This window comes from Phocoena phocoena, chromosome 6, assembly GCF_963924675.1.
Source record: "Phocoena phocoena chromosome 6, mPhoPho1.1, whole genome shotgun sequence".
Lineage (NCBI taxonomy): Eukaryota > Metazoa > Chordata > Mammalia > Artiodactyla > Phocoenidae > Phocoena > Phocoena phocoena.
This window is the reverse complement of record NC_089224.1, coordinates 105,726,269-105,740,296: the sequence shown is the minus strand read 5'-3', so window position 1 is coordinate 105,740,296 and position 14,028 is coordinate 105,726,269. Positions and strand designations below refer to the sequence as shown.

The following is a 14,028-nucleotide window of genomic DNA, read 5'->3' as shown; positions in this document are numbered from 1 at the left end:
GCGGCCATGGCTCACGGGCCCAGCCGCTCCGTGGCATGTGGGATCTTCCCAGACCGGGGCACGAACCCGTGTCCCCTGCATCGGCAGGAGGACTCTCAACCACTGCACCACCAGGGAAGCCCAGGAAGTTTTTATTTTTATGTCATCAGTTTTATCAATTTTCTTCTTATTCTGAAGTTTATAACTTGTTTTCTTTTTTAAAATTAAAAAAAAATTTGGGCTGCACCAGGCAGCATGCGGGAGCTTAGTTTCCTGACCAGGGGTCGAACCCACGCCCCCTGCAGTGGAAGCGTGGAGTCTTAACCACTATCACCAGGGAAGTCCCTATAACTTGTATTTTAAAAGACTCATTGGCTGCTGTGTTGAGAATAGACAGTGGTCTGGGTTGGGGTGGGGGAGGCAAGGGTGGAAACAAGACCAGTTTGAAAGTGGTGGTAATAATCCAGCTTTGGTAGCTATAGGTGGTTCTGGATTATCTTCTTAAGTTTCTGTTGATGGATAGGATGTGCGAGAAAGAGAAAACTGGAATGACACCCAAGTTTTTTGCTTGGCAAAATTGAGTTGCCATTAACTGAGAAGAAAATTGTGAGAGGGGCGGGTTTGTGGGGAAGATCAAGAGTTTGGTTACAGACGTGTAAAGTTTGAGATACCTATTGGACGTCCAAGTGGAGGTGCGAAATATGAAGTTGAATCTATAATTTTAGGGAGTCTAGGAATAATCATTTAGAAGTTATCAGCATACAGAGGATATTTATTTAGGTTTTCCCTTATTTATTTTTTTATTGAGGTATGCTGTACATATATTGAAATGTATAGGTATTAAATGTACAGTTTGATGACTTTTGCCAAACATACACCTGTGTAACTAGCATTCCAGTCAAGTATACAGCATTTCTATACCCCAGAAAAGTTCCCTCGTGCCTCTTTCTAGTTAGTCTCCTCCCCAAAGGCAGTCATTGTTCTGATTTGTATCACTGCAATTTAGTTTTGCCGCTTGTAAAATGGTGTTTACCTATTTATTTTATTTTATTGGCCCTGCCATGCAGCTTGCAGGATCTTAGTTCCTCAACCAGGGATCAAACCCTGGCCCCCGGCAGTGAAAGCCCAGATTCCTAACCACTGGACCAGCAGGGAATTCCCTAAAGTGGTATATAAAATCGTAAGGCTGGATGAGATCACTGAGGGAGTGAATGTACATAAAGAAAAGGCCCAAACACTATGCCTTGGCTAATGCCAAAGATTTGAGGGAAAAAGGAGGAAGAATCAGCAAGGAGACTGAGAAGGAGTAGCCTGGACAGCAAGTGAAGAAAAGGATTCCAAAAAGGAACGAGTGAAATGTCAACTGCTACCAAGAGGTCTTGTAAGATGAGGATTAAAAATTGACCAGTAGATTTAGCAACAGGGGAACCATTGGTGACTTCGTTGAAAGGTGCTTTGATGAAGTGGTGGAGCCTGAATGCCTGATTGGAGTGGGTTTGTGTGAATGGGAGGAGAAAAATTAGACAGCAAGAATATAGACAACCATTTTGAGGAGTAGAAAAATAGGGTAGTAACTGGGTGGGAGTACGGAAGTACAGGAGATTTTTTTTTTTTTAATGAGTAGTATTTCAGTATCTATATGCTGATGAGACTGACCCAATAAGAGGGAAAAATTGAAAATGGAAGCCAGATGGAAGAGAATTGCTTGATTGCTGCCCCTGAGTCGGCAAGAGTGGATGGAATCTAGTGCACAGAGGAGGGGCTGATCTGATAAGGGCATAGGCAGTTCAGCCATGTTGTGATGGGAGGGAAGGTGGGAGGAAGTTCAGGTGAGAGCATGCAAAAGTTCTGTTTTGGTTGTTTCTGTTTCTCCGTGGTGTAGGAAGCAAAAGAGGAAGTGGGAAAATGTCACAGGTTGAGGAGAGAGGTCTAAGTGTGAATTAGTCTGAGAATGGAAGAGTTAATATATCATCACTTCACACTTAACCCTACTGATAACAGTAGAGTGACTTGGATAAGGAACTTATGTTTGCTACACCTCAGTTTCTTCACGGAGCTGTTGGTAACCTGTCTTTCAGGATCATTGTGAAGATAGGATGAGAAGACACCTGGCATTGTTCCTGGCCCCTAGTAGGTTTTTTGTTTTTGCTTTTTCCTAGTAGGTATTTAATAAAGGATTATTCTTTTCCAAAGTGTAGCAATAAAATTATTGATAGAGTACAGGTAGAATAGTACTTCCAATATTTAAAATACCACTTCAATAGTAATCTAAAACTTTTTCAAATGTGCATTAATCTGTTGGTATTAATATATAATTAACATATTAATCTGTTGATCACATGTACTTATATATTCAGAATCTGGAATGGATAATCAAGTGCCACATTTTAAAAAAGAATTAGATCCGTTTCTCCTGGTTTGCCACTTAAATCTATAAGGACTCGTTTGATAAAGTTCCCCCACTGGTTTGTTGAAAATAATTTTGTTACCTTTTTAAAAAGTTCTAAGTGACTATTTCACAGTTATGTTTGATCTCAGTTCAAGTTGGCTATGCTCAAGAATGGAATGGGTTGAACTTATTTATTGCACATTTTAAGATCTATGATTGATTCATTTAAAGTGGAAAGTATGGAAAATTTCTAACATCACAAAATATAAAGTATAATGAACCCCCATGTACTTATCATCCAGCTATCACCTTAAATGACATTCAGATTAATAGAGAGAATGAAATGATCTTTGAGAAGATATGGAACTAACTTGTCTTGGTTCACTAATGAATAAGTGCTGAAGGTTTTGATTTAATAACTTAATCTGAATTCCTTCAATCATTATTTTATTCATTGATTCATGCAACAAAATTTATTGAAGGTCTACTTTGTTCATTAGTGGCTAATGGCTAAGAGCCACGTCTGGGTGCAAATCTGAGCCCTGCTACTTACTGGCTGTGTGGCCTAGGGCTAATCAAAATATTCTACGCTTCAGTTTCCAGTTGACCGAATTGAGATAATGGAAATATCTACCTCATAAGCTTGTTATGAGGATTAGATGAGATACATTGGTTTGCTCAGTAAATGTTAGCTATTATTATTAAAAATACTCTTTCTCCTTTTCCTCCTCCTCATCTTTGTCATCCAGATTGTGTGCTAGGTGTCATTGGAAAGTGTGAGAGGATTAAGAGGTGGACCTTGACCTTGAAGAACTAGAACTTCAAAACCACATATTAGAGCCAGGAGAGATCTTCAAGATAATCTGGTTTGACAAGTCCAAAGAGGTTTAGTGAATGGTCCAGTATCACACACCTATCTGCTAGTGGCAAAGCCAGGCTGAATCTGAGGTCTCACAGCTGTGGGCACTCTTACAAAATGGCTGTTCTGTTGGCTTGTCTGCCTTCTGCCCCCTTCCTTAAACCCTAGTCTTTCTAAGTTGACAAACCTGACCTATGTGTTTTTCAGTGCTCTGCTCTTTCAGTGCACAGACATATATGTGAGACTTTTTGCACGTATCTGACCTAAACATGTCTTGGACACTCCCTCCTCAGGATTCCAAGGAAGACTTTTTAGGGAAGGTGGACAGGCTATCTCTCTGTGTTGTAATCACAAAGATGTTTTTATCTTCCTCTTGTATCACAGCCCAGGAGTTAAAGTCACTATTTGAAAAAAAGTCGCTCAAAGAGAAACCTCCACATTCTGGAAAGCAGTCAATATTATCTGTACGCCTGGAGCAGTGTCCTCTGCAGCTGAATAACCCCTTTAACGAGTATTCCAAATTTGATGGCAAGGTAAGTCAACGTGAAGCTGTCCCTTTCGGGAAAACCTCAGTTGGATGGAATTATTGTTGGTTGTTATATAACCTCTTCTTATTAGATTTAGATTTAGGGTTTCAAAAGGGACTCAGTAAATATAGAATGTCACTCACATTTCCTAAGACTGAGGGTGTAAAAAGGTGTGGATTTGGGCTTAATGTGGATTCCATAGTAATATATTTGGGAGGATGAAAACAAAAACAGTCTGAAGATACGTGTGTGTGTGTGTGTGTGTGTGTGTGTGTGTGTGTGTGTTCCTGTTCCTGTTCCTGTTTTATCTCCTAAGTATTTCTCTCCTAAGGTTTGGGTTAGTTGGGCTGTGATTAATCAAGGTCTGACTGTTTGGAAAGCCATGAAAGTGGTTCTGGGAGATGGTTTGGGTTGTCTTGTCTGATTCTTGATTATAACTCCAGAAATTGTAGAGGTGAGAGCTTCATTTCAGAATTCTAAGACATTGCTTTGCATGTCAGTGTTTTATTGAATCTTGTTGTCTGACACTGGCTATGCAGGATGACTTAATTTTTTCCTGTTTGTTCTGACAATTTGCAGTTGCTAAATTAAAGTGTGTTTGTTTTCCTTTTAGAAAAATGGCCACTATTTTAGGTGGAATATAGTTCTATCAATACGTGCAGCACCCTCTCTTACCCATTCCCTGCCATTCTTTGTCTCTGTGCTGAGCTGAGCTGGGTTTCTTTCAGGACAGTAGCAGTTGATTTTTATATTTATTGCCATTATGTTTGCTGTCTGGCAGTGGTGTGGGCGTGCTGAGTGATAGCTTGTTGCCTGGAGGGATTGTGTACAATTTGTCTTATTTCAACACCATTGCAATTAATAAAGATACAGCTCTTTGCTTATGTTTGCACTTTTTATAATCAAGTCCTGGTTATATGCTGGTTCTGTCAGTTGTCATCTGAGCAAGGAGATGTTTTTTTCTTTGAAACACTTTCACCTCATACAATTCAGCATGTTTCCATTGGTTTAAGTAAGCATATATGGACATTGGCACATGAGGTTATTGATGTTGGCGGGGAAGGAGAACAAAAACTAGAAACAAAATGCATAAATAGCATAAAATCCTAATATGCTCAGGAGTTTTCTCCAAAAAACATAAGAAGGTACTTCCAGTAAATTAGAGATTGTATCCTGTGAACTGCTCTTCAGCCTGCCCCTGCCACCTTTTCCTGTTTCTTCTTGTGGAATGCAGCAAAGAGAAGGAAGGGTCCCCCTAGGGGACAGGAATGTCAGCCTCTGGAAACTAGTGAGTTGGACTGTAGGGGATTTTTTTGTTAACTACTACAATTGATTCATTTAGATATGTGAGATGTTATTATTGGGATTAGGTTACATGGCTAGAATTTATTTGCTTCCATTGCCTATCATCTCATTGTTTGAGGATGCAGTTAATTGCTGGAGTAATTAGTATTTGATAATGCTGTGATGCCAACAAAGTAGCACAGATCTTTTAAAATACTATATTCTAGAATTTTCATTATACTATTAGATTCTATTATAAATTACTTAGGATTATCCAAATCTAACCTTGTTAGAAGGTTGTGAACTCTGCTTGTTATATATACCTAACTTGAAATTAAAAAATAAAATAAAGAAGCCATTTCCTCAGTCACAAAGGAATTATTTTTGCTAGATATGTGTTTACACTTACGACTCTCGATGTTTTTGTCATATCAGGTCTATTTGTAATCAGCAAAGGATGTGAGCATGGCCCAGTCACCACTGCACAATTGATTAAGAAAGATTTATATATGGATAAGTCTGTCTTGTGATGCAGTGCTATTTTTTTATTATCCTACATATTACAATTGCTAAAACACAGTTAAACCCGTGTTCTCATCTATTATTTAATATTGATGCATTTGGCAGATGTGTAATGAAAGTGGCTTAATATTTGAAGGATATTGTATTGTACATATTAAATTAGTCTATCTTTGTGAAATGCATCAATATGATATTCAATGACATCTCAATGATTAATAGAGAATTATACTTGAGTCAGGCCTTTTCGTAACCTAGAAATTAAAATGACTATTCAAATAACACCTCAAAATGATGAAATTAGCATTTTGTGATTGCATAATAATGGGATTGTAGTAGTTATAACAGCACCATGGCTGCCTCGAGAGTTAAGATCATGTCAACCCCTTGATAATAAAGCCTTTTCTGTGAGAGTCGACTTTAATAATTTCCAGATTGATTCTTCCCATAAATCATTTGACGTTCAGCACTAAATTTTTGTTACTGTTGTAACTTAGAATTATTTTATTTTTATTCAGCTCATATTTAAGAAGTGAAATGAGTGTCCTGTTTTAATGATTCACCATCTTGTCATTGAACTTCCTGTTTCTTGCCTCAAATGTAAGAGTTTCTCATGATTTTTGACAGTCCCCCCCCCTTTTTTTTGCAAAGGTTTGTTAAAGCCAGTAAAATATGTGGTTCTTTCCACTACAAATATTCACAATGCTTTTCTTGGGAATAACGCTTGCCTTATTTACATAATTAACTGAGTTACTTAGGTCTCTTGGGCAAATGGTACATAATTGGGGAGAGAAGGGGACAGGGAAGAGTTTGGGGTCTAATTAAATATGCTAAAAAACTACTTAATTATCTATTTCCTCAAGAGACTAACTGCTGTGAAATCCTCCTTATGATTAAACTAGCATTGGATTTGAAAAAAGGATTTTGTTTTTGGTGTGGCTTTACAGTTACATTGTAAGTAAGCAGGCATCTTTAAGGATTTGTGCAAACTGAACTGTTGGTTTTAGTGATTCTAAGGGTAAGCATCTCTTAGTTATTGTACTAAATTAAAGCGAATACTTTTAAATAGTTTTTGGTTCCTGTAGCTGGTTAATAGTTTGATTTTTTTTAAACTGTGGTTGGTTAATAATTTCTTGAAGGCATGTAGTCGAGAGGGAAAGGCCGTACTTAGGTATATGCTTTATTGTAATTTTTACAGTTTTTTGATCAGGTTAATTACTACGTTTATATTATCTTTTTGACAAATTGGCAATGCTATCCGTGACTGTTTTAGATTCATAGGTTATTAATAACTCTGTTTACTGATCATTTGAAAAAAGACCAGGACAGATTGCAAGTGGTTTTAGGGAATGCTTAGCCGGACAAGGCAAAACCAGGCTCAGCCATCTGCCTAAATTCTTTGGGCTTGTTAAAAACAGGACTTCTGAATAGCTTCATTAACAAAACCAACCTCTGTTTTAGAGGTGAGGCAATAGGAAAATTCCTGTGCCAGTCCTTCTGATCTCACTGAAAGTGGGAAATGTTGGGCGTGACAGGGAGTTGCTCTGAAGCGATGAAGGAGTGACAGGCAGTAAACATTCAGCACTGATTTAAGTGCCCCTGAATATGTGGATTTCTGCCCTGTCTTTCTACCTTTTTCAAAAGAGGTCTTATTTTAAAAAGTAGCCCTTTTCCCATGCCTTATCACTTGAGAAGCTTTAGCTAGTACATCGTCATCACTATTTTGGTTAAACTGAGTTTATAAATATTATCATCATCATCAGTAGAAGTTCAGATACCCATCTCCAGTCAGTACAGTTACTAACAAAGAAATGGTACTGATTATCAGTTGTGTCACCTCAGTCAGGTTTTTCACCTCACTGAATCTCAGTTTCTTTACCTATGCAAAGAAATTAAGAGTTCCTTCCTAACAAAGCTATTTGAGACCATCAAATAGGATAAAGCACCTAGCATGGGGAGAGGCAGTGTAATTTAGTTTGTAAGCAGATCTATTTTGTAGTAAGGTCTGAGTTTAAATCCTAATCCCACCACTTAGTGGTATGACTTCAGGCTAGTTACTTAACCTCATGAAGCTGCAGTCCTCGTACGTGGAATGAGTTGGTGGTAGTGTGTCTTCCTGATGAGTATTGAGATATAGCACATAGGAAGTGCTCAGCAAATACCCCACTTCTGCCTCTTTCTCTCTCTGTAAAGGGTGCAGGCCAGTGATGCTGTCTCTCCTTTGTACTTCATTAGATTGTTGACAGGATCGAGTGAGAGGAAATGTGCTCTTAAAACTAGGACTTTAGCATCATTACACAAGATGTACAGCAGACTGGGTGAAGGTGGTCCACTTGTAGAAGTCCAGGGAGTCAGTCCAGTGGGGTTTTGACCTTTAACTTGAAATAGGAAGATTAAGAGAAGTAATTACTTCCTTTTTTTGTTTGTTTGCAATGGCTATTTTTTAAACATCAGGTGAGAGGGTAGTTTGATACTAGTAATTGCTTGGCAGTTTAGTAAAACGTTAAATATTTTACTGTTTTGACTTAGCTAAATTATACTCTAAATATAAGGAGCATGTTTGCCTTGACAAGTGCTTTAAAAAGCAGAACCAGTGCTAGTTCATACAGACAACTGTGACTTTGATTGTGTTAACTTGCTAGAAAGTAACCATTTCTCTGTTAGAAACTGTTTTAACAGGGAAGCTGCAGAGAGCATGGGGGAAGGGATAATTCATGAGTGCTAATTGCTTGGCTGTTAATTTTCATAAGTGTTGATAGAAGCAGTTCCTTAAATTAAACTTTGTTTAAAATGTATCAGGGGAAATATTCCACAGTGTCGAGCCTGAAGTGAAAATTAATATGAATGCTGTGGCAATTAACACATACTGGTTAATAGCTTTTAGCAGCATTTTGGGATGATAGTCCTTAAATACATTTTTGCATGCTGCTCTTGTTCCAGCATTGTTCCAGTCTATGTCTGGATAATTATGAACAAATGTTTTCTACAATCATTGGCATTAAATAGCTCTCTTTAAAGGAAGTCACTTAAAACTTTGCAGAAAGTGTGAAGCCACTGAGAAATGTTGCAAACTCAGAAAAGGTCAGCGAATTGCCTTTAGAGGAAAATGCTCCTCATCTGAACTTGGAATATTTGCTATTATCGTGGGAATGGTCCCCTCTAATATGTTAAGCTACTTTAGTTTCAGGATCTCTTTCCGAAAAATTATAACCTGGACTTCTTAGTGCTGGTTGTTTCTAGACAACAGCTTTTGCTTATTGCTGCCTGAGCTGAGGCATGGCCTTGAGCCTAAGGACCTTCTGGCCTTTGACCTTGCTTCTTTCCTCTGACCAACATTTCTGCCCCCTCCCACCCCCCACCCCGATGCAGTTGGCTGCATTGGTCTCAGAGAGGGAGAGAGAAGGAATATCTAAAGTAACTCTGTATTTTGAATTAGGAGCTGTTTGTCTCACTTTTCTATTGGCTTTATTTTACATACCTTTTTCAGTAAAGGATAGTAAAGTCCCAACATCATTTCAGCAGTTAGTTTCTTGGCAACTTACCTCTGTGACTGTATTTTGTTAGTCTTCCTTTTTATAGACCAGTTTTTATTAGTCTGTTCTAGTTCTAAAGCAAGATATTAGGTATTTACTACCGTTTTACACACCATGGTATACCAATAAAAGGACCAAATTCATTAATTTAAAAATGTGTTAAAAAAATTTTTTTAACAACTTTTTTTTTTTTTTTTTGTGGTACGCGGGCCTCTCACTGTTGTGGCCTCTCCCGTTGTGGAGCACAGGCTCCGGATGCACAGGCTCAGCGGCCGTGGCTCACGGGCCCAGCTGCTCCGCGGCATGTGGGATCTTCCCAGACCGGGACACGAACCCGCGTCCCCTGCATCGGCAGGCGGCCCTAATTTTTTTTTTTTAATAAATTTATTTATTTATTTATTTTTGGCTGAGTTGGGCCTTCGTTGCTGCGCACGGGCTTTCTCTAGTTGCGGTTAGTGGGGGCTACTCTTCATTGCAGTGCGCGGGCTTCTCATTGCGGTGGCTTCTCTTGTTGCGGAGCAGGGGCTCTAGAGCACAGGCTTCAGTAGTTGTGGCTCGCAGACTCTAGAGCGTAGGCTCAGTAGTTGTGGCGCACGGGCTTAGTTGCTCCACGGCATGTGGGATCTTCCTGGACCAGGGCTCGAACCCATGTCCCCTGCATTGGCAGGTGGATTCTTAACCACTGCGCCACCAGGGAAGCCCTAAAAATGGATTTTACTGAGATTATTTCCCCCTTACCATTATACTAATGCAGTGCTCTTCCTGTTGCTCGACATTATACTGAAAATCCTGAGGGCCGACTTTGGGATTTTTGCCTGGGTGGTATTCAAAATGAATTAAATAGGAATCTTACAACAAAAAGAAAGCATTTTCAAAAAAAAAAAAAGCATTTTCAGCATCCTATTCTGAAGTTAAATTCTCAAGGCTTAGCTCTTAAAACTAGCTTATTCCACTCTGAGCTCTTTCTGTCCAGGCCTCATTTCTGCAGTTTGTTCTGAGCCCTGCCAGTCTGGAGGCTTCCTCTGATTGTGGAGCCATCTTCTAGAAACTCCCATCAGAGGTAGAATTCACCATCAACTCAGAGGCTTTTGAAAGGAAGGCAGAATTTTGCAGTGGGAAGAACATGTTTGTCAGGCTTGGGTTAGAATTCTAACTTTGCCATTTACTTGCTGTGTGATACTGGGCAAATCACTTTGCCTCTTTAAGCCTGTTTTCATATCTATAAAATGAGGTTAATGATACTTATCAGAAAATGTTGTTGTGAGTATTTAATGAAAATTATAAATGCATACATAGCAAGGTGCCTGGCATATGGTCGGTGCTGAGAGATGTATTCGTTTCCTTTTACCACATTGCCATTCATTTACTTCTATTTAGTGAGGGTCTACTATGTGCCAGGCACTATTAAGTAAAATCTGGATACAGTAGTGAGCAAAAACAGATCTGGTTTCTGACCTCATGAAGCTTCCTCTCTTGACAGGAGGTTAGATGTTATGTAAATAATCACCAAACAAAGTGTAAAATTGCAGTCACAGTATATATAATCAAAGCCAATTAATTACCAAGTTCCAGGAGAGATACTTGGGGCTTTTAGAGAGTTATTGTAAGGGCATCTGACCTAGTCTGGGGGGGGTCAGAAATGGTTATCCTTGTGAAGGTGCCTCTTGACCTGAGAGCTGAAGGCTAAGAACTAGCTAGGTGAAGTGTGAGGAGAAAGAACATACAGAGGATCTGAGGCAAGGGGGAGCTTGGAAATTTGGAGGAACTGGAAGAAAAGGCTGTGTGACTGGAGACCCAAGGGTGAGGTAGATTGTGGTGCAAGGTGAAACTGCAGGGGCAGACCACAAGTGGCTGGTAGGAGTGTCCTCTGTAATCTAAGAATATGGGAAAGCCTTGAACAAGTTTAATGAGGAGGGAAGGTAATGAGGTTTGTATTTTGAAAAGATCACTGAAGCTCTGCTGAAGGGAATACACTTGAGAAGGGTTTGTGAGGCTAGAGAGACCAATCAAGAAACATTTTGCAGTGGTCCAGGTAAGAAAGACGATAACTTGGGCTTACTTATTGGAAATGGAGGAGTAGATGAATGCAAGAGATATTTAATTGGTAACAGTGATAGGACTTGATGATGGATTGATTATATGGCAGGGAATGGGGGAGAAAGGAGTTTCAGGGATGATTTCTAGATCAGATTCTGGCTTGAGGAACTGAATAGACGATGATACCATCCCTGAATTAGGAAGCACTGAAAGAGGGCCGAGGATGAGGCAGAAGTTACCATCTTGAGCTGGTTTGGGCCTACTGATGACAGATCATAGCCTGTTACCATGTCCTTGAAGACACTACACATACTCTCTTTTGGAGGGGATAGGGTGCACCCTGTTTGTTTGGTTTGTATTTGGGGCGTCTGAGGCAGTGGTCTCTGAGATGAGAGTGGGCTAGGAGGCAGGAGCCTCTTTTTTGCTTGCACTTCATAGCCAGCTTTGGAACTTTGGCTAAGGAATCGCCCCAGAAGTGGGTCACCTCTTCTCTGAGACAGGGCTATACTCTCAGATGCCTCACCCAGCTCATCAGGCCATTAAGAGGAGAAAATGAGAGAGTAATTTTAAGTGAGGCAGATGTCAGGTGTCATTTAAGAAAATATACTGATTGTAATTCTTGGACATTAGGGGAATAAGAGGTAAAACGTGGACATATTTTTGTTATAACGAGATTACTGTTGTGGTACTACCCTCTTCCTGGCTAATTAATTACAAGATTAGCAGGTGAAATCTGGTTGGAATGAATATCAAACACTGAGTCCCCAGGGAAAGCATGGGAGACAATCTGTTTTATAGGTGTGGTGGAGACTGGGAGACTGAGCTTTCTCATCTGGGGCACCTCATTCTGCATAATTTGCAATGGAGAGATTATCTAGTCACTCAAAGTACTAGGCGCTGATTTTATTATCTTGAAAACAGCTATCCAGAAATATCAAATGACAGCTTAGGGTCACCCAGCTGGGCATAGAATCTAGGTGTTCTGATCCTTAGAGATTTTAATTTTCATTCTTAATGGCATTCATATTTACAAAATGGAAACCTGAGTTCAAGTACTGGAAGACCGTGTGGTGGAAAGAACACAGACATGAAAGATGTTTTAGCCCTGGCCATACTGTGGAGTCTGGGACAGGGCACCTCCCATCTCTCTGACAGAGCCTCAGTTTCTGCATGTTTAGAATTAGGAACTTGATTTAGGTGATCTCTTGGATTCCTTTTGGCTTTAAGATTCCATAGTTTTGTGATTGGGAGGTAATTGACATCAGTGACATGTAGAAGGTTATAGATGGGAAAACTTGAACTCTTAAAGAATTGATCTTCTACATATATGTTGCTACTTTCCTCTTTTAATTGATCATAACGAAACTGTGATGGAGGGAGCATTATCTCCATTTTACAGATGAGGAAACTGAGACTCAGAAAGAGAAAGTGACTTGCTCAAGGAGATCTCACTAGTATTTGGCAGAGCTGGTATTCAACTCCTTATTCCATTACCACAGCCTTCTTTCTTAGACTGTTTTACAGTCATTGTTATGCAGGAAACAAAATATTATTAATAATTGAAATTTTTCAAAATTTAAAACCAAAATAATTTTCCCTTTACCAGTGGACTTGAAATCTGACAGACTGGTTTAGCTCTTATTATCAATTTTGTCTGTTGGGTGAGTTACTGCATTTTGTAAGCCTCAATTTTCTTACATGTAATAAAGAAATGATGAGATATAGGGGCTGGGGAAGGGGAATGCTTTACACACCAAATCTAGTATATGTCCCACAAATGCTTTTTTCTTTCCACTGATCTTCCTGGTGTGCAGAGTGGATTCATTCATCCGTCCATCCATCCATCCAACAAATTATTTACTAAGTGCCCACATTGTACTGGTTCATTTTAAATGTTTATGACATACTGGCTCTGTGCTGGGCACTGATGAATCAGACAGGGCTAACCACCATAGAGGAATTTGAAGATAAGAGTGGCCATATAGCCAACAAGTGGAGGAACCACCCTTCATAGTCAGGGTTGTGCCCTGTGCTGGGGACTATGGCAGTGGTCCATGACTTCAGGTACATCTGATTGAGCAGAGGAACAGACCCATGAACAGCTAACTGTAGAGTAAATGTGGTAGATACTGCAGTATAGGTCGATATGGAAGACTGGAATTGGGAGGCAGCAGTGACGTTCACCCAGTTTGTTATCCTAGGTGAGTTTGTCTAAATTTTGATTGTATTAATTCCTAGAGGGCAACTTTGGTCACTCTTTAATGAAGCCCAGCTTGGCACTCTCCACACATAAATGTGGACTTTTTAAAAAATGGCAGTGATAAATTTCAAATGTCATTACTCTCTGAGGCTTGCAGCTACATGGCAGTATCATAAGAGCAGTGTTTTATTAATATCTCCACTCCTTTCTGTTAAATTGAAGTTTTAACACCTAGACAAAGGTACATGTAAGAAAGTAAGTTTAGGAAATTTGCAAAATATGCTACTATGCAACCAAAGATTAAATTGATTTGTTATATGTGCATTTAGCTACAATTCATTTTAATTGTCTGTATGAAGTTAAAAAGTATTAGTGTCAGATAAAGATTCATCACCAGAGCGTGATTTAAGGCTGGTGCTGGAGAACGCAGGCATGTGTTCCAGCAGATGTTTGTATAAGGCGCTGTCTTTCCTGACAGCAGTTAAAAAGTATGGTTATAGTAATCAAATTGTGGTGTAGCGACTCAGAGGCTAGGGCCAGATTGAATTAAAATAGATATAAGATTTATGAATAGCAATAGCTGTGATAAAATTTCACTGCCTTCTTCAACAGGAAGGACTTTTTCCACAGTAGAAAGAAGAAAATCTAATAACCACTTTTCTAAAACTGTGGTTTTGCTGACTTTCATTTTCCCTTCCTAA

At 39.3% G+C, this 14,028-nt stretch overlaps 1 protein-coding gene across 3 annotated transcripts in view; it reads left to right on the top strand.

Moving 5' to 3' along the window:
• Positions 1-14,028, top strand: part of MAPKAP1 (MAPK associated protein 1) — a 229,787-nt gene that overhangs the window by 37,825 nt on the left and 177,934 nt on the right. For all 3 annotated transcript variants that reach the window (XM_065878524.1, XM_065878526.1, XM_065878525.1), the window contains one exon: positions 3,612-3,760. In XM_065878524.1, the coding sequence (XP_065734596.1) occupies positions 3,612-3,760 (149 nt within the window). The remainder of the gene's footprint in view (positions 1-3,611; positions 3,761-14,028) is intronic.